Source organism: Chlamydotis macqueenii, chromosome 12 (genome assembly GCF_036417535.1).
Source record: "Chlamydotis macqueenii isolate bChlMac1 chromosome 12, bChlMac1.mat, whole genome shotgun sequence".
NCBI classification, from domain to species: domain Eukaryota; kingdom Metazoa; phylum Chordata; class Aves; order Otidiformes; family Otididae; genus Chlamydotis; species Chlamydotis macqueenii.
The window spans coordinates 12,173,089-12,192,321 of NC_141567.1; the positions used below are offsets into that span (position 1 = coordinate 12,173,089).

The window sequence follows — 19,233 nt, forward strand, 5'->3', positions numbered from 1 at the left end:
ATTAAAACTGAACAAAATACCCGTCCCTTGCCAGCACCTGTATCTACTCACCTTGCTTGGAGTAACTTCCGATTTTGGAACTTCATTTAAGTTTACGGTGTAAACTTGGTCCCTGTTTGCAAAAAGTAAAAAGACAGAAGCAAATTCATTAATTCATTTGCTCTATTTTTTTGAATCAGGTAAATCTAGTTTTAGAGTGTTTTGTTAGAAACTTCTATGAAATGCTTGTGGATTTTTCTGTGTTTAATACAAATTGGGGAAGGCTGGTCATGGGCAACATGGGGTGGTTCTGATTTTTATTGGTGTGGTCCTTAGATAGCACCTACAGTGTCCAGCTATCCATCTTCATCTTTCCATTCTGCTGAAGACTAATCCAGACTGTAAATATTCAAGCATGCTATCCTCATGTCTTACATCCCTGATGTGTCAGTCCAAGTTTAAAATGATCAGGAGAGTTTTTTGTCATGGCAGTAATATAAAAGAGGGAAAAAAGTATTTGATCATTGGCTTTAGCATAACTACAGAAACTGCAGCCTTCAAATCCAATTTTCATGCACTGGCCACAGATACGCTATATTTATCTGGGAAATTCTCCCCCAATTCTAATTTTTACTGTATTCTGCAGATTTTTCTAAATGAATTTTACACACAAATGCAAAACTAGAAGAGAAAAGAATTTTAATCTAATGAACTGAGTGAAGGAAAATTACCTGCCAGCGATATAAAGTGTGTCTCGAATTTTCAACATCAGTTGGAAGTCCAGTCTGTGCTGAGATTCATTGCCTGAAGGGCGTCCTCTAAATACTGGATATTGCCTTGAATCTGCAAGTAAAAATGGGCTACACCATCACTCAGGATTATAGAGCTAAAGAATCAATATATGGCATTGATTAGCTGTATATACTAGGTGTAGAAGGGTTTAAACTAAATTCCTTGAGTAATGTCTTGAATATAAATGAGAAAAAGATGGCTAATGTCAGCAAATGTTCTTTTTCCTGAAGTTATTGCTGTATTTCTAATTGCTTTTTTTTAAGAAAATGATTAAGTGTTCTATTAAAGATACAAAGCCAGTAAACACATTTCAATTTGAAAAAAAACAGACCTTTTTTTTTTAACTTCCCAAGATTAAAAAAAAACACATTAAAACTCTTTCCCTAGTGGTTAGCACCATTTGCAGATTACTTACAGTGGTAGTCAACAACGTTAATAGGGTCCTCATCTTCAGGGAAGCTGACAGCTCGGCACTGGGACAGACTCATTAGCATCACGGAGGCACAGAGCAGGGGAAACCTCATGGCTGGTGGAAGATGAGTTCTACCTTTGCGGCAACACCGTTTAACTACCTGGAAAACAAGAACACACCAGTGAGATTTCAGCAGCCCAGGACAGTAAACGTGACTTCCTACTGCAGCAGAAGGGTTTTTTCGTTTGTATTTGAGCACTGGCAGCAGTGGACTAAATTGGTGCTTATGAAAGGCTCCTGTATTTACACTGATGGAAAACTGCTGCGTGACATATCCCTGCTCAAAGCTGCTCTGAAACATATTGATGTTTGCTAATTTTTAGGTGGATTTACAGGCATTTCCGAAGACCCTGACAACTGTCAGCCCATTTAATTCACGGGAATCACAAACAGAACATGCAGGCTGCTGACCTGGCAAGAAAAATTGTCAAACTTGGGATTAGAATTTTAATTAAACTGCAATCTCTTTCCATCCCCTCTATCACTGAATGTCATCCAATAAACCCCTTTCCCCATAAAATACCTAAATCTTCTCCACAAAAAGTCATGACACACACACTCTGTCTGAACATCCATGCCATGTTTTAAAATTATTGCTTGTTTCCAGGCAGTACCATCATAACACTAAGCCTAACATGCGCATTGCAAAAGACCTTATGCATGTCTAGGACCAGACATGCGATGCTTTGCCTTGTGCAGCGATTTACACACGTGCAAAGTAAACGCAAAAATGCTGCCGCTGCCGGGTGACTGTGCTTGTCACATGCTTTGCAAGGGTGGTAGGAGACCCAAATGGAGGCACAAAGCTGAACTGGGTTCCCAAGATGCCGCTTTCCCCCTAATTCTATTTGTTACTGGAGAAAGCTAGCACAGAGACTTTCAGGTGTTTTGGGTTTTTTTTTGTTTTTTTTTGTTTGTTTGGTTTTTTTATGTGCTGTATAGATTATGCAGCACATATTATGATAGCACCACAACATTATACAACAAAGCTTTTAAGAGGGGAAGGGAAACATAACTTCTCCAATTAAACCACAGGGATATTTTAGTGAGCAGAATGTAACTACTCAAGTTGCAATTTGGGTAGGATGCAAGAAAACGCATCTCAAAGTGAAATGCAATCCTTAATGACCACAAGTGGTCTGGGCAGGGGTCATATTTCTCACTAGAAACTTGGCAGATGTAGTACTATTCCCTCCTCCAGCCTTTTGGAGGCATTCATTCAGCCCCAATTCACAGGTCAGAGCCTTGAGTCACCAGCTCAGTGCCTTGCAGTTGCTGAAATCGGTTATTAAACTCTTTGTCTAAACAAAAACAAAACCCAAACCTTTCCATTTTAATGTTTCAAGAATTGCTGTGCGATGTACACGTTGCCAGCACAAAGTGCCAGCCTGATCCAGCAAAGCACATAAGTATTAATCATTTAATAATTTGAAAAGCAATTAAAAAAACCCTTTCATAACAACACTTAACCTTTCAGTAACGTTTACTGGGGATGAAAATACTATATTTGTTAATTGATACGATGGCTGGCTAGGGGCAGGCTGAGCTCTGTCAGTTCAGGCTGGTCTCTGAGGAGACCAACTGAACGGCTGGTGATGTTTGGTGATGGGGGTGTGGGTGTTGTCTGAATGCCTGTCCATTACGGAATGACCTGAAAAGAAGCATTTTCCACTGTTAATGATACTTCTGTATCTCAGTCCACCAGTCCAGAACGAATGGGCTGTGCTCTCAGTCAAGATTGATGAGTGCAGTGGTTAATAAACACTAATGATTCCTGGCACTTTCCCTCTGCTCTTCCTTGTCCTGACATGGCCTCTTCCGCTGAAGCATCTTGCGTTAAATTACTAATGAGCAAACTTAAAACAAACTGGAATTAATAAAGTTAGTCAAATTAGTTCTTTCTTGTGAAAGCACCATTAGAGCAAAGTCCTGCAGCACAGCGGCTCCCAGACACAACAACAAATCATTAATGGTTACACAGTATTTTTTTTCTTTTTGGTCTTTTTTTCAAGAAAAGCAGGCTCCAAATATCCAACCCACTGCTGTCCCAGTAAAGAAGAGAAAGGGAAGGCACATACATAAACTGTAAATGGAGTCAGTGCACAGTAACATCTATAAGGTGCTCAGTAAAAGTCCTCCCTGAAGCCTCGTTTTCTTGGAGAACAAATGAATACAAATTGCCAAAGAACAAGAAGCTCTCCCAGCCATGTAGGCTCTAGTTAGCATAGAAGATGAGGCTGTTCGTGGCCCACACACCATGACTCAAAGAGACCCTGGCCTGGCTGCCAAACAAGCACAGCCTGAAACTGTACAAGTTCTGCCAGTATCAAGCATGGGCATGTACGAGGAAGTTTCTTTTTTCCTCTCTTTCCTTCCAGTATCCTGTCCAGGAAGAATTCACTGGGGCAACAAATACGAAACTTAAATGCAACCTGCCTTACAAGGAGAGATGCTGTCTTCTAGACTAGAGGAAATGGCTGCAAGGAACAAAAGGGCAATTTGCTCTGTATTGGGTATAGCACTTGTCACTAAAACCAGTCACAAAACCAAAAAGGAAACAACCAAAATGCCACGTAAACAGAGAGCATATCAGTCCTCAATTAGATTCAAATTTCAGGGAGTATATCATACTCCATAAAACAAGGCAGAATTTTCTAAGTGTAAAACCACAGGATGTGTCTCCCTAGAGCTGGCATCCAGGGCAGAGACAAACTCCCATGTGTGTCTCCTCAAAAAAACTCCAAACCTCTGAATATACTCTAGAGATGAACTCTGAGAACATAGAAGGCCGGAACAGTTATGTTCAACAATCTTTTTTTAACTAAACATCACCTGCCACAAGTCTCTATCAACAAAAATGTCCACATCTGCATGAAGCACAGACCTTCGTCAGTACAAGGGAGAAAAGCGGACAGAGAGCTGGGCTGGACCAGCGAACCACAGGTACTCACTTACCAGCCAAGTAAGAAGTACAGATTTCTCTATTATTTTGCTTATTAAAATATTACAGGAAAATGAACAGTAGCTATGAAAAGAAAATGCACCTGCTTTAAGAGGCACTTAAATGCACCTTTTAGCTGGTTGGACACAGGCTTGAGATCAGAAAAGAGAATAAATCTGAAAGAGAATAAATCTGGAAGACCAGTTGTTCCCTGGCTAATCAGAAAAATGGGCTCCATCCAGCGCTTGGAACAGGGGTTTATAACAGCCAGGTGTGTGCGTCCGGTAGACGCAGCCAGCCTGGCGTGAAAGACATCATAGTTCTTGCCACATTCAGACCTTTTAATGGAGGCCACTACTGGGGACTACAAATAACCAGGCTGAAGTATCTGTTTGGACCAAATAGCTGATTATGAAATGCTGGCAATGTCTACCTTCAAGAATATGCAGAAAACAATCATACTCTGGGTCGGAGTATTTTTCTCCAGCCAGGATTCAGATCAGTCTTTGATTAATTTCTCTTATAAATTGCATTCCTAGCGTTTCTGCTAGGAAACAATTCACGGCATGTGCAATGTTTGGAAGTCACCATATTGCTATCCCTGTTTTGCAGCTGGGGAATGGAGGCACAGGTCAAGGCTGAATTTGTGACCAAGGCCAACCTCTAAAAAAAGACTTTTCAAAGGACCTGAGCTGCTCTGGGTCCTACGTGGTCATTCCTTGCAGCATAGGCAAATTGGCCAGTGTCACCCAGGTGGAAAGCTGGTAACAGGTCACTCCTCCGGCCATTTGCTCTGTGCTGTAACTGGTTGTATCGGCAAATACAAAGAAATGGAGGTACAAACGTTAACTTGTGGCACAAATCCACACTGGTAAAGAGGACCTGGCTGAAACAGGCCTCAGGGTGAGGGCTGCTGGTCAGGTGGAAGGCAGGCAGTTGTCCCAGATAATAAACTGGCTCTTTGTGGCTGGCACCTTTCAATCTCAGATATGAATCCCATCCTTCAATTCCTGATTGGGGGAATCCAGGGAAGCAGGATATAATTTCTGTTAAAATATGAGCCCTCCTTCAAGCAATCACACATGAAGGGGAACAGGCTGGTGTTTCTTGCCCATTAATCTACTCCAGCCTTTGACAACGGACTGGTGACACTCCATCAATCATCTTTCTCCATGCTGCCACGTAAAAGAGGAAGGGGGAAGGGAACAGGCATTCAGCCAGCTGGAGAGAAGCAACACATAAAATAGCTTCAAACCAGACTGATGCAATATCTTCTATTCACTAAAAAAAAAAAAAAAAATCTGAAAAATCTCCTTAACTAAATAAATGCTTATCGAAATGCTAAGCACAGACAGCAGTGTGATATGGTAAATCCAGGCTGAAGTTCAAGGTAAGTCAGAACAAAAAATATATCCTAAAGTTAGCTCATTTGTGGAGAGTTTGGCGAGGCAAAGGAGAAAAGGGTTGCAATAATAAAAGCTGAAAAACAGGCACATCATAACATGAAAAGGCTTAAATGACTACATCGTCTTCCTTCTCCACCGGACACAGGGCAAAATCAGGCTGTCTGGTGAGATCAAGGGTCTCCTCTGTGCTGGGAGGTCTGTGTGAACCATAATGTTGAGGGGGCACAGGCAGAATTGATTAGTAATATGCTGAGCTTAGCCAATTTATGTGATGTGGTTTCCCACAATCCTAAGTGATTGGACTTCAACAGATCAGGAAATCCCTGTTGTCTGCTGTTCCTTCGTGCATGCAAATGGCTCCCTGAGGGCACTAATTAGTGCACATGCACTAACTACTGCATTTCTGAGATGGCACCTTCTGAAATTTTGAGCATAAAACCATTCTAATAATAAGAAAAAAGTTAAAACAACAACAAGAAATCCTTTACTGCTGCTTGTTCAGAGATGCTCAACAAGTTTCTTGGGGGCCTACAGCTGAGACCTCAGTTCCTCTTTCTGATGGAGAGCAAAGCAGATCCTGTGCAACACTCGGCAATTTCCACTCATCCCAGCCCTTGAGACAATGCCCTGGTGAGGGTCACAGTGCATCCTTGGACAGTGGCTTCCAGGCACCGAGCAGTTGGCCAAATCAGTGCTTCAAAGCTCTTCAGCCAGAAGACCACTCAAACGACAAAGATCTGTTGGTTGGGCAGAAGCAAGACACAGATTTCACTTGCATCCAAATAAAAGTTATGCTAGTCTCTGCATGGGAACCTACTTGTGTTTAGCACCCTCTTCCCCCTTTTGTTTTGATGAAAAGTACTAATGTAAAAAGGTTAAAAATTTTGTTTACTATGGCCTCAGGGTTTATCTTTTGATGTACAAGTCACTTATAGTCCACCAACTGCAGGCTGAAAAACACTTGTTGAAAAGGGTATGGTTCAAATTCTGAGCTTCATGAAATTCAAAGTTGTGCTGGCAGTGACTCTACTTGAGGGGGCTAAGGATTCACACATGAGTTTACTTGCTGATGGTAACTGCTAACAGGTGGGAGAAGTTCAACTTCTTAAGCCAGCTGCAGAGAGAACAGCTTGCCAGGAAGGTGCTGGTGGAGGAACTGGAGCTGTGCTTCACTAGTGCATAGCACAAAGGTAGGCTGTTGCTGAATTTTGGGTTGTCAAACTGGTCAATCTTTTCAGAAGATAAAACATTTAGAAGAAAATATATGAATGTGGAACAGGTTGCCTTCAGTGGTGGCCTAGACCTGTTGTAGAAATGTATGTGTTGGCAACCATGGATGCTCCAGAATATTCAGTCAGAATAGCGCCTTATCCCTGCTATGCATGGAATAAGATAACCCTAGAGCAGAGCCACGCTCTGGGAAAACAAGGCCAAAGTGTGTTTTGGTCATCAAAACATGAAAACGCAACACTTCTGTATCATCCAAGCCAAGACAGAAGACAAGCATGGGCCAGGGTCTGGTAGCTTAAACTCTAGGGAGGGAGCAAACAATTCTTTGTCCTACCCTCAGGTATTTTTTTCGGTCTTGGTCCTTTTTTCTATGTCTCACTGTCTGAAATGGGTATAATGAGAGCTTACAAGCCAGAAAGTATTCCACAGAATGCAACATTTGCCTTAAAAATCTGTATCAGTATCTACTGTATGAGAAGCAGAGAGGATTAGATTCCTGTTTGAGGTCATATCTATACATAGATTCCAATGATGCAATTGCTTTATAGTGCAGCAAGTCCTCCCAAAACAAGGGTACAACAGCCAGCATCAATGCAAGTGTGAGTTTCTTTTAATTATTTTTTTTTTTTCCAAATGGCATTCCAGTATAAATAGGTTTCTTCTAATGAAGGCTGGCCTCAGTAAAGTTCCTGAAGGCAATGTACAGTCAAATTTCAGTGATTGTCTATGATGTGATAAATCCATATTGTGGAGTTTGGTGACAGATTTTTTCAACTAATTATCAAATAACACAGGAAAATATTTGTTATTATAAAAGAAACATCCCAAATTCTTGTAATCCCTTTTAGAAACGTACAGCATGATTTTGTGCAAATAAATAGATAAGAAAACCTGTTTCTGACCTAAAAAGGTACACTCAAATTTAAACTTACAGTATGTAGCTATCCTTACTTTCTATAAAAACTTTAAAGTCTGCAGCTCTTAAGAAAAAAAAAAATTAGGATATCTGGAGCTGTGATATTAATTGAGCATGAAAGTGCAAGTAACAGGTCTGTTATTTTAAGATAATACTTGACTTCTTTTAAGGATTCTGCATTAACACCTCTTGATCTATGCCTAAGTAAAAAAAAAGATAGTTTAATATTAAAGTGATGAAACCCTACCACTGAGTATCACAGCTTTAATCTTAATTGGCTTATGGTATTGCTAGTTACACTTCAGTTGTTTGCAGGCTTTGAACGTTACACAAAGTGCCCCCCTCTAGAATGAGCTGACAGAATGCTTGCAAAATGGATAGGGTGACTTTTAATGATGCAAGTGTTTAGTGGTTGATTAGATGCACTTTGAGGACTAAATTCTCCTGTGATCAAAAATTTACTTGAACACAAGGTAGTTTCAGCAGGAAAGGAAATAAAATGCTGAGCAAACCATAAGCGATTGCTTCAATTATGTTTATTTTAAGTTAATTTTTGAGAATGAATGTTAACTACCTTCCTTTACCAGGGTGATAGAAAAGTCCTCCAGCTGAAACCAACCTTTGATTTCAGCTCACATCTATGGTCCAATCTGTTCTGTTTTACAAAGCTCCCGCAGGACGTGTTCCCCTTGAAAGTTTGCCAGGGTTAAGCTGTCGGTGATAAAGTGCAAGGTACGTTACCTTAAGCAGTGCTCTGGATTCACCGTTTTAGCGAGCCTGCATTTTATTAATTCAAACTGCTTGTGCCCAACTGAGACTGCCCTAGGAAATACTAAATTTATTTGAGAAAGCGTCCAAGGACTGGTGCAGAGAATGTCAATGCAGTGATGTTCAGGGTTTGTTCTCTATTCCCAGCACTGATCCTCCATTAATTCCTGGCCATGGGCAGCGCTGGGAGCACAAGCCCCTGCCCCTGACCCCAGCCCAGGGGAGGCAGCGCTGCCCGGCTGCAGGGATCAGCTGTGGCTCATCAGGGTGAAGTGTGGCGTGCCTCCAGCTCCCAGCTGTGTCACAGGTGTCCAGGGCTTCTCAATGGTGTTTTTTGGTCTCAAATACCTTTATCCTGAAAACTAGAGAGAAATCTTAAACCACGATGGCACAGATCTAATTATGTACCGTAGTGCATGTAGGCGTGGATGTAGGTTTGGAAACAGCCAAACTGCCCCCCTTGGCCCCAAATAAACCCTGAACCCTAGAGCAAAGCTTCACCTTTTCCTCCCTGTAGGAGGGCTGGCTACAGAGGTGGGCAAGCATTAGTGAGGTAAGCGCATGTTCTTCCTGCAAGCCTGATTTACACAGCAAAACTGCCACTCGTTTCAGCATGATTAGGCACCATCTGATAAGGCAGCTCTGGGACAGGTATAAGCCAGTATTTGCAGGTGAGGGCACAACCTGCACAAGTTCAGCTGATGCCACAGTAAGTCTGTGGCAGCAGCCCTGGGTCTCCTGTCTGCCAGCCCCGCTGTCCCCCAGCAGTGGAGAAAGCAGCCTTCACCTCGACCAGCGTTCCAGCCCTGATCCCTGAGATAAGTGCTGCCCATTTTAGACCTGGCTGGAGCCCAGGAGGTCAGGGTTTGCCTACAGGATGAAGCAAATGGGATGTTTTGAAATGGAAGGGGAGGTTTGAGGGAAAGAATATGCCCCAACAAGCAGGACAGCTGAAGAAAAAAGGGATTTGCGCTGTGGAGAGGGCACATCTGCTGTTCAACAGGCAGTGCCCAGACAACGTTGCTGTCAACCTCGCTCCAGAAAGCATCACTTCTTCCCACCCACTGCTCTACCCTGCTATAAGCTTCCCTCCAGCATCTCAGCACTGTGCCTTGCTGGAGCACAGGGCTTGCTGGCTTGAGCTGCTGCTGCTGAGGAAAAAGGCTGCTGCATGCCACTGCTCTCACTTCAAAGAGAAAGTAAATGGCTGCTGGAAAATGTGAGGGGAGAGACAGAAGACTGTCAGCTGGCAAGAAACACATCAGAGCGTCTCAAGCACTGTGCTGGTATTACCAGTATGCCATTCCTGGAGCTGGAATGGTCAGCCAGCCCTGCCCACAGGAATACTGCCTACAGAGACTGGGGAACAATGTGTTTTTAACTGGTCTTCGTTTTTCTGCATGGACAAATCTGGTAGCTGGCCACCCAGTTACCTATTTGTATATGCAGAGCATGCGCTCCACCACTTTCCTGGGCACAATCCGTTCCATACACAAAATGCAGGCATGAAAACCTGGAGGAAGCCTAAGCTCAAAGTTAACGATTACTATGATCTTGTTAAGCATTAAAGATTAACTACGCCAGTGAAAGGATGTGTTATGAAATGTGTTTCCCAGGCTGGAAAGTAAATAGAGGGAGAGTTTTGTGTTTTCATCTCAACGGCTACTCAGATTTTGGAATAATTGTTTAAACTGGTACTTTTATTTACCATAATAACCAAATGTAGTCACTTCCCACGTGACTGCTCATATTTTCACTTGAGATGTCATGCAGAAACATATGGAAATCTGGTGAAGACAAACCAATTTTAGAACACGTTCTGAGCAATTGTTTTGCAGCACTGCCCTACAGTATGAAGTCTCTTACATTTCTTAAATTGCCTAATCAAATGCAGACTCTGTTCCAGTCACGCTAAATTTTCACATAATGGCAGATAAACACTTCTTTCTAGCCTAGCACTGAACAGTCGGATCACATTATTACGTTTGCTGCTTTTGTACTCCCCAAAAGTGTATTTGTAGATGAACGTATATACATATTCACAGGGGAGAGGAGGGAACGCTGGTGCTCACGCTGCGAGACCCTGGGGACGGTCGGAGGTACAGCCTGAGAGGTGCCTGTGCTGAGGGTCTTGTGGGAGCGCCTGGCTTATCAAGAACACAGAGGGGGAGTGGTGAGACACTTATTTGTATTTATTTAAAAACCAGATGTATTAGTGCAGGATTTGATCCAGCTGATTTCTTGCCCTACAGTTATGAAACTGATATAAATGCAGCTAGGTGAATTATACCCATGCTGTTGCCAGCTTCAGGCTGGAGGCAATGTGCAGCCATGGCTGTCCTGCTCTGCATCCCAGGCTTGGACATGTCCCTGTGCTGCATCACATTGAGGACAGGCTGAGAGAGCTGGGGGTGTTCAGCCTGGAGAAGAGGAGGCTCTAGGGAGACCTTATAGCGGCCTTCCAGTACCTAAAGGGGGGCTACAGGGAAGATGGGAGAGACTGTTCAGTAGGGTCTGTTGTGATAGGACAAGGGGTAAAGGTTTTAAAATAGCGGCAGGTAGATTCATTTTAGCCATTAGGAAAAAATGTTTTACAATGAGGGTGGTGAAGCACTGGCACAGGTTGCCCAGAGAGGTGGTGGATGCCCCAGCCCTGGTTTAAACACTCAAGGTCAGGTTGGACGGGGCTCTGAGCAACCTCATGTAGCTGGAGATGTCCCTGCTCCTTGCAGGGGGGTTGGATTAGATGGCCTTTAAAGGTCCCTTCCAACCCAAACCCTTCTGTGATTCTCGGCATCACAGAATTGCCCACTTTCCATGGACCAAAGGCAATCTGCAGAGTCCACACTCAGCAGTCGTTTGGAACTGGACACAGCCATGCTGGGCACCAGCTCTCTCCCCTCTGTCTTTTACTTGGGCTATATCACCTCATGGTAACATCCACTCTCTAAGGCAAGGAAGTCTTTGTATCACATTGCTTGGGCATTTTGTCTGGTAAGCCACAGAGAAGCTGTGATGACTAAAAATATTTTAAAAAAAAAAAAAGGACCACAAGTGCTTGAATCAAGGTCACAAGGAAACCTGTGGCAAATCAGGGAATGAGACTTGGGGCTTTAAAGCTCTACGTTACAGCCTCTCCCATTCTCCCCTCCACACCAGCCTCCTGAGATCCCCAATAAAATGGCAACATTTCCCTAAATCCTTGTGTTATCACTGGTAATATCGGGCCAGTGTAGGAATGTGACTAAATAATCACATCTGACCCACACACTGTGTCTGTCTGCAGATCTATTTTCCATCCAAGTGCATTCAGGTTTGTGCTGGCATAGTTTGCCACATAAGACCACTGCTCAGTCGTGAGTGGTGCTTGTTGTGTCTTTGGCGAGGATGAAAACCTCATGCTTTAAGGGGAGGAAAAGCCATAATCCACTCTCACAGTATAACCTGTATAGTGGTACACGGGACAAAAAAAAAATTCTATCCATACCCTTGCAGGGAATCAGATTAATCCCTAAAGCATGGGATTTGATTACTTTTGTCTGAGGTTATCATTAAGGGAAAAAAAACTACATAATGCTAAGAATACCCACATAGCCTTTACTTTATGAAGAAAACATGATTTACTGAGCAAAAGCAAATTACTGGCTTCTCAGTGTTAATCTTTGATAAACACGTGCTGGGTTAAAGAAACTGTCACAGAGAGCAGAACTTTGCAAAATGAAAGAAACCATTCAACTCTGCAAAATTATTTCCCCCCACCCCTTATTACTCCTTTCATGAGACACCTGGGGACATTGTTCATGCACTGCTGACAGCTTTCACACCACTGCTTCTCCTCTGTTATCCTTACCCTTCTCTTTGGCACTCGTCTCCAGGTGGCAATCCACAAAAGAGCTGTATTTGCAAGCGGTGCCAATGCTGGCTCTTGGATAACTGCTGGAAAGCCGGAGAGCCCTCTCCTGCCTTCCTGCTCAGTTGGTCCAAGTCACTTCCAGAGGGCAATGAGCCTCTCTGACCCACCCAGCAGCACTCCAATATTTAACACCTGGGTGCTGTGCTGCTTGGGAACATTCACAGTGCTTGCAGGTCTTTGTTTGGAACTACCATTACACTAACACTAGGCTACATTCAAACACCATCTAAAATTTTAATATTGTAAGGCTTCTGTAAGTTATATATGCATTTTTCTTCTCTGTAGTCTCCCAGAAGAGGATGGTTACACAGCCCAACAGGACAAGTAAGTGTTCACACAACACGGGAAGAGGGTACCCAAGTGGAGGGGTATATAAACACAGGCTTGAAATACAAGCGCGAGAATTTTCTTTTTGTCTTGACAGTCACACACAGAAATAGCAGCAACACTTTCTGTTGGTGCTGTAGCTGCTGCAGGCCCTGTCCACCACCAGCACCCATAAACACGCTTGGGAAGGGCAGTAGCAGCACTTGAAGGAAATACCTTTTGTTTCACACCACAATAAAACTCTGTGGAAGGTCCTACCCAACAGAGGTGTGAGCTGGTACCTTAGTGCTGCTCAGGAAAGCAGAGACCCAGCTGTCATAACCATTTGGCCTAAGAGAGATGAACTATGTGGCTCACGTTAAGGAAAGCCTATTATTGCAGTAATAGCTGAGCTGAGTGACCAGCTGATCACTCCTCATCTCTTCTGAGGTTTCACCCCCACCTCCGGTGGGCAGCCAGTCTGTGATGCTGGTTCCCGCTGCTCGCTCGTTACCTTTCCAGATGAGCACCTCTGTGTTTGCTTCCTCACCATCCCTCATGCACTTGAAGAGCCCCCCAGCATGCATCTGCCAATTAACTCCTCATGCTCATCCCCAGCCCTCTTCAAAGCTCTCCTTTGCCTCTGATGCCTACCAGCACGTGTGCCCTCTTTCCCCGACACACGCAGCTCGGCTGTGTTTAGGTGGCCTGTGCGCTAACGCGGCTGCTGATTGCACAGGCCAACGCGGCTCTCCTGCTTGTTGAGGCCACGGGAACAGGATTAATCTTTTTTATTCTGTGTTTATCCAGCACCTATTGAATTAGAAACCTGGGCTGCAGTTTGGCTCTTAGAAGCAACGGTTAAAAAAATAACAGCAACAACAGACCTTTTTGCGAGAAGAGTATCTGTGTGCAAATACGACCTCTGTAATGTTACCAAGGTCAGGCAGACCAAGGCCAATCTGCTGTGCAAGAATATAAATCAAAGCTGTCCAGGGACTGATTCCATTTAGAAGGTTTGTAACCATTCTGGACAGAACAAATGTCACTTGCTTGCTTCAGCTCCTCACTCCTCCTCTCCCACCACCACACTGTTACTCCTCCACTTCCCCCAGCCCCTCCCTGCCTGGTGACACCTCCTGACCTCCTTTGCTCTTGAAACCAAGAGTTCTCTTCTAGCAGGGATGCTGTGGCTCACAAATGACACGGTGCCATGCTAGGCCAATTTATTTACATTATGCAAAAATCTCAACAGGTAAAACGAGTACATTCACCAGCTGGTTACCTGCCATCCACAGCACACGTCAGAATTAGAACAATAAATCCCGTAACGACTTCTTTCCTATTGCATTCATGGATCTACAAAACAAACCAAAGAAAGCATCTGTAGCAAGTATTAGAGTCTGGGCACAGATCCTGTGAAATCACATGGTTTCCGTTGTGGAACTAAAAAGGCTTCTACAAGAATGTGTGAAATACACAGCCGAAATTCTCCATTTCTTTCTGTGCTCTTTGGCACTTTGCGTGGCGAAGTTAAAGCAGCAAGTTCTGTTTCCTTAGCTGGCGGCTTTCAAAGCACACCCTCATCTGCAAATCGAAGGCGCGCAGGATGCAGCTAGCAAGCTCCCTCTCGAGCGAGTACAGAGTTAATGTAATCCCACTCCAAACAACAGGTTGCTGTCTCCAAACTGGAGCCTTGCAAAGAAGAGTCCAGCGGTTGCCTCGATCCTCGCAGCCATTTTGTAGGGCGTCTGCAGGTGCGCCCACGGAACGGCAGCGGGGCCGGGCAGGGGTGCCAAAACTAAAGAAACTTCACGTTCTGGATGTTAACTTTAGTTACCATAGCCAGACAATGCCGCCAGTGGTGTGGAAGAAAAAATTGCTGTAGCCAGCTGTGCTGTTCACAGTCGGATGGTTTCTGTGTAGCTCCAAATGGTTATGGAGCCAGTAGCCTGTTGTGGCCAAGGACAGGATGATGGATGGTCTACACACACTGTCCAGGCAGGGAGAATGGCAGAAGTTCACTTCAGGGTTCTTAAAATGCTAATCTGGGTTAGTTAACAAAAGCCGAATAGAACAGAAGAGTTAGGAAAATAAACACCACTCCTATGGTATATATGTGCACTGCAGATTTGATCTCTGTGGTTAACACAAACATTTGACTTTGAAAGTGGGACGATCCAAAGTCTTCCTGCCTGAATCAACTTCTGATATTAGCTGTACTGTAATTATTGTCAAGCCACAACGAGAGAAAGTGGGCTAGGGCACAGAGCACACACAACTCCGGAAAGCAGCATCGGAAGGGCAGTAACAGGATTTTCACTGCACACCTCTTCCATGTGACACAGGAACAAATCAGAGCCCACTTTCTTTTGAACTCCAGGCTGGCAGCTATTCACAGAGCAAGTAACAACTTAATAAAATGGCTTAGATGGATTTTAACGCTAACTGCAGTAGCTTATCTGATGCATAAGAAAAGAGATCATCTGTTCTAACAGCAGTTTTGACAAAAGCAACATTTGAACTGCTTTAATTACATACAGAACTGCTAAAACCAAAAATAACTTGCACTACCCAACGCAAGTAATATGCCTTCCATCTTTTCTTAATTACTTGTGGAGCAAATTTTTACTTTATCCAATAGAAATAAATCTGATTTTTAAACTGGAATTATAGTTGTTTAACACAGGAGTATGTAATCAACCACCATCTCCTCTATTCAGTAAGCAAAGCAAACACATATTGTATTCCTTGAAAAAATATCAGAGGGCAATATAAGCAAGCCCAACACAAGCTCACAGGAGCACAAAGCTGTTGATGTAACTGTTGCCTTTGTCTTACAGAGGAAGACTAAAACTGAAACAGTCTCTGTCATATCACTTGTACGACACCTGAGAAAAATGAACCGTATTCACATATGATCTCCACTTGACTTCAGATTTCAAATGTTTTTTGTTTGTTTGTTTCCAAAAGGAAGCATAGCCAAAGCATGTAAACATTTCTATACAGGTTTTGTCCAGCTAACTGGGCTTCACCTGACTTCAAGGGATGCTGCATCCTGGGTTAAGTGCAATAATGTTTTTAAAATAATTAAAAACCTATAAAAATCAAGACCTGCAATCTGCGTGTGACTGGCTGTGGTAAGACCAGAAGATATGTTATTACAAATGCCTAATATATGCTTTGAAGTGAGCTTCTATGACATACTTTTCTTTACCTTCACATATCTCATATGACAGGACCGATCAGATTGAAGACCCATTTAGTCAGAATTAATTGCATATATAATGAAGCATTCTATCTAAATGTGTTCTCTTCTTAAGTCTACATCAAAGTTCCGGCGGCTCCAAGGGCTAAAGTATCCGCTCTAACAGTCAGCTCAGATCAGCCATATAAAGGAGGTAGAAACGTTCAGATGGTCCAGCTCAAAGGGCGCGAGAGGCTAGGGGGAAAAAATTCCCGCAGCCGTACAGCTGGTTCATACGGCTTTGACAGGGCCATCACTGTATTCCTGGCACACGCTCCTACATCGCACAAAGCACGTTTGGAAGATGATGTTATCTTTGTTGCATCTCGACCATAAGTGAGAACAGGTAGTGACAGACTGCAGGATACGAGGGAGGAAGGTAGCTGCTCACTGTAACTAAAGGTGCAGATGAAAGCGAGAAGGCAGTTAAACAAACCCATTTAGAGCCTCTGGGTTATACTTTTTTGGCTGCCCTTCGGAAAACAAATCTGAGCTACATAATTCAGAATGCTAATAAATTCTTACTACAAACTTTTTCTTCCTGTTTTTGAAACAGCTGAGCTTTATATTAGTTAATATAAAAAGTGTTAAAGTTCATTATTAAATATAAAAGCAATCAGAGCGCTCAACTGGCAATTTGTATTTATGTAAGCCAGAGTAAATGTTTATACAATATCTGCCAACATAACAAAATATGCCTGTCACTTACTACATTAAACATGATTACGTGTAGCTTAATTTACTGAACAGTAACTTAAGTAGACTTTAGAGGTGCCTAGAATTTCACAGTGTGAATAAAGCAGTAAAAACATCTATTCTCTTTTGCCACAAAAGTGATTGCAAAGCTTTACAATGAGCTTCCTGTTGGACTTGGAAAAGGAGAGAACCTCAGAAAATTCTCTGTGAAAGTATTCGTATGCAAGAGCAACAGACCAGCAGTAAAAAGCCTCTAAGACAGTAGGAAGCTGTTCCTTCAAATAATATTTAAGTGAATTAATAAACACTAGTAAGAAAAGACTAACAACTCAGAGCACAAAGGTATCCCAGTAAAGATGCATGTTTTTCCCCAAAGGAAATAACCACGAAAAAAAAGAAAAGCCACACGTTTACAGAGCACTGAACAGTATTTCAGAGGAAGTTTGCTGTAATTCCTGCACATTATGTGTGAAGCGTGTGTGTCTGTGTACACGGATAAGCCACAATACCATCTGTACAGCAAGTGCCACATATGTGAGCATTATGAACCATCAGTGCTGCTGCTATGCTCCAAAGCAAATGTATTCTAAGCCACACACACATATAAATACAAATGACTTTACACACAGAGGGCTGGATTTTGCTCAAATTACTCACAGGGTAAAGGCTGTGATACAGACACTGTCTTGACCAGAAGTAAGAAGCAACGCAAAGACTGGCAGAAAACTAATTTAAGACCAGCTATATTCCTGCTAACAAGTGGGATATCCACCGGAACTACACTATTTGCAATACACCAACCTAAAGCATACTTATTTGCATTTTTCAACTCACAAGATAAAACACACTGACAACCATAAAATCCCAACACAACCACCCCACAACCCTTTAAAACACAGGCACAGTATCCACCCAGAAATATCTATGACCTTTCATTTCCATCCAGTGCTTATAAATAATAAAGAAGGCTTTAAATCTTTTCTAATTACTCCCTGAAAGCTGCTGTATCGGTTTCTGCAGTGCTGAAACGCTCTCCCCTTCCCGAAAAAACCCAAACCAAAACAAAAAAAAAAACCAAAAAAAAAAACCCCAAACAAACAAAAGGAGAAAGTTTTTCCGCTGCACACCTGAGCCAGAGCATTGTTTTCGGCAGGAGGCGAGGAGGACGGAGCGGAGCTGCCCCTGGTCTGCACGGGGATGATCCAGAACGGACTCCGGTATTTGTTTCCATCCATAATTGATGGGGAGCTCGAAACACAGCTCCCTCTGCCTCCCAGCGCCCGGCTGCTGCCGAGGAGCCCGTAAATCACGGCTCGCTGGACGCCCGCGCCGCCGAGCCCCCGGGGCCGGGCCGGCTCCAGCCCCCGACACAGCGCCAGCCCCCAACTCACCCTCAGCGCCCCGCGGCGATTTCGCGGGGGGACAAACCGACCAGCTCCGCTCCGGCTCCCCCCTCTCCGGCCAGCGGCGGCTCCCCCAGCGAGCGAGCAGCCGCCCGCCCCGCTCGGCCCCGCGTACCTGCCGCTGCCCGCGGCCGCCGCCCGCCGGCGGGGCTGCTCCTCCGCCCGCTCTCCCCCGCCGCGCGCCCCATCCCGCCGCTCCGCCGGGTGCCGAGCCAGCGCGGGGGCGGCGCGCCCCGCAGAGCCCACCCCTTCCCGCCTGCCTTTTTTTTTTTTTCTTCTTCTCCCTTTTCCCCCTCCCTCTAATGTATTTATTCTCGCCCGCCCCTCACCGCGCTGTCCCGCCGCGCCCGGCCTCGCTCCGCCCCTCCCCCACCCCCCCCCCCGCCGCCTCCGCGCAAGCACCGCGCTGGCGCCCGGCTCGCGCCCCGCCAACTTTTCGGTTCCCCCTCCCGCCGCGGCTCTCACCGCACCCGGCAGCGCGGCCCGCAGGAGGCGGCGGAGCTCCGCGGGTAGCCGCGCCATGGCGGGGTGGGGGCGGCACCGGCACCGCCCTGGCCGCGGCCCCCGCCTCCGCCCTCCCCCGCCGCGGGCAGCGCCGGGCGCGGCCGCGCTCCCACCGGTACCGAGCGGCCGCGGTTGCGTGCGCGGAGCTCCGGCAAACTTCGCCCATAGTTTTCCCCCTCCCAGACCCTCCCCGCAGTGACCCTGCCCCGCTGCGTGCGAGCCCGTGCCCGTCCCGCCTCCGCGGCCGCGGAGGTAAACAGCTGGAGCGAAGCCATCCGGAAAGCATTTTGTTCATCGCCGCCGCCACCTTCGCTGCTTAAGACAGAAATTTTCATTGCTACTTAGAAAGTAATGGCGAGCAATGCAATTTTGCAGGCTAATGAGACTCAATTTTGCAGACGAGTACTTTGCGGGGCGGGGGGGGGGAGGGTGGGGGTGTCCTTGAAATGACATCTTTTTAAATGCCTGTCCAAAATCCCCTCGGATATTCGAGAAACAAAGGGTTTAATCCCAGACATGAAGTCCAGGAAATAGCTGTCACGAATTCATTTTTTCTTCACATTAAAGATAAATTAATTAAGGCTTAAAGTGCCACAAAATATTTGAGATGCCCCCGCAAGAGAGAAAAAAAAAAAAAAAAAAGGATTACTCGCCAAACTG

The 19,233-nt window shown here is 44.7% G+C and overlaps 1 protein-coding gene across 7 annotated transcripts in view; it reads right to left on the bottom strand.

The window, feature by feature from the left end:
• The window catches only part of SEMA6D (semaphorin 6D), a 225,215-nt gene that overhangs the window by 13,572 nt on the left and 192,410 nt on the right, over window positions 1-19,233 (bottom strand). For 2 of the 7 annotated variants that reach the window (XM_086757155.1, XM_086757148.1), the window contains exons 3-5: window positions 1,187-1,343; window positions 711-822; window positions 52-112 (exon numbers count right to left, since the gene is read on the bottom strand). In XM_086757155.1, the coding sequence (XP_086613281.1) occupies window positions 52-112; window positions 711-822; window positions 1,187-1,295 (282 nt within the window). In that variant the 5' untranslated portion in view covers window positions 1,296-1,343. Of the gene's footprint in view, window positions 1-51; window positions 113-710; window positions 823-1,186; window positions 1,344-14,008; window positions 14,083-17,793; window positions 17,877-18,057; window positions 18,159-18,184; window positions 18,282-18,539; window positions 18,618-19,233 lie in introns of those variants that run through there. The other 5 variants (XM_086757153.1, XM_086757154.1, XM_086757150.1 and 2 more) reach the window with 5 other exon arrangements.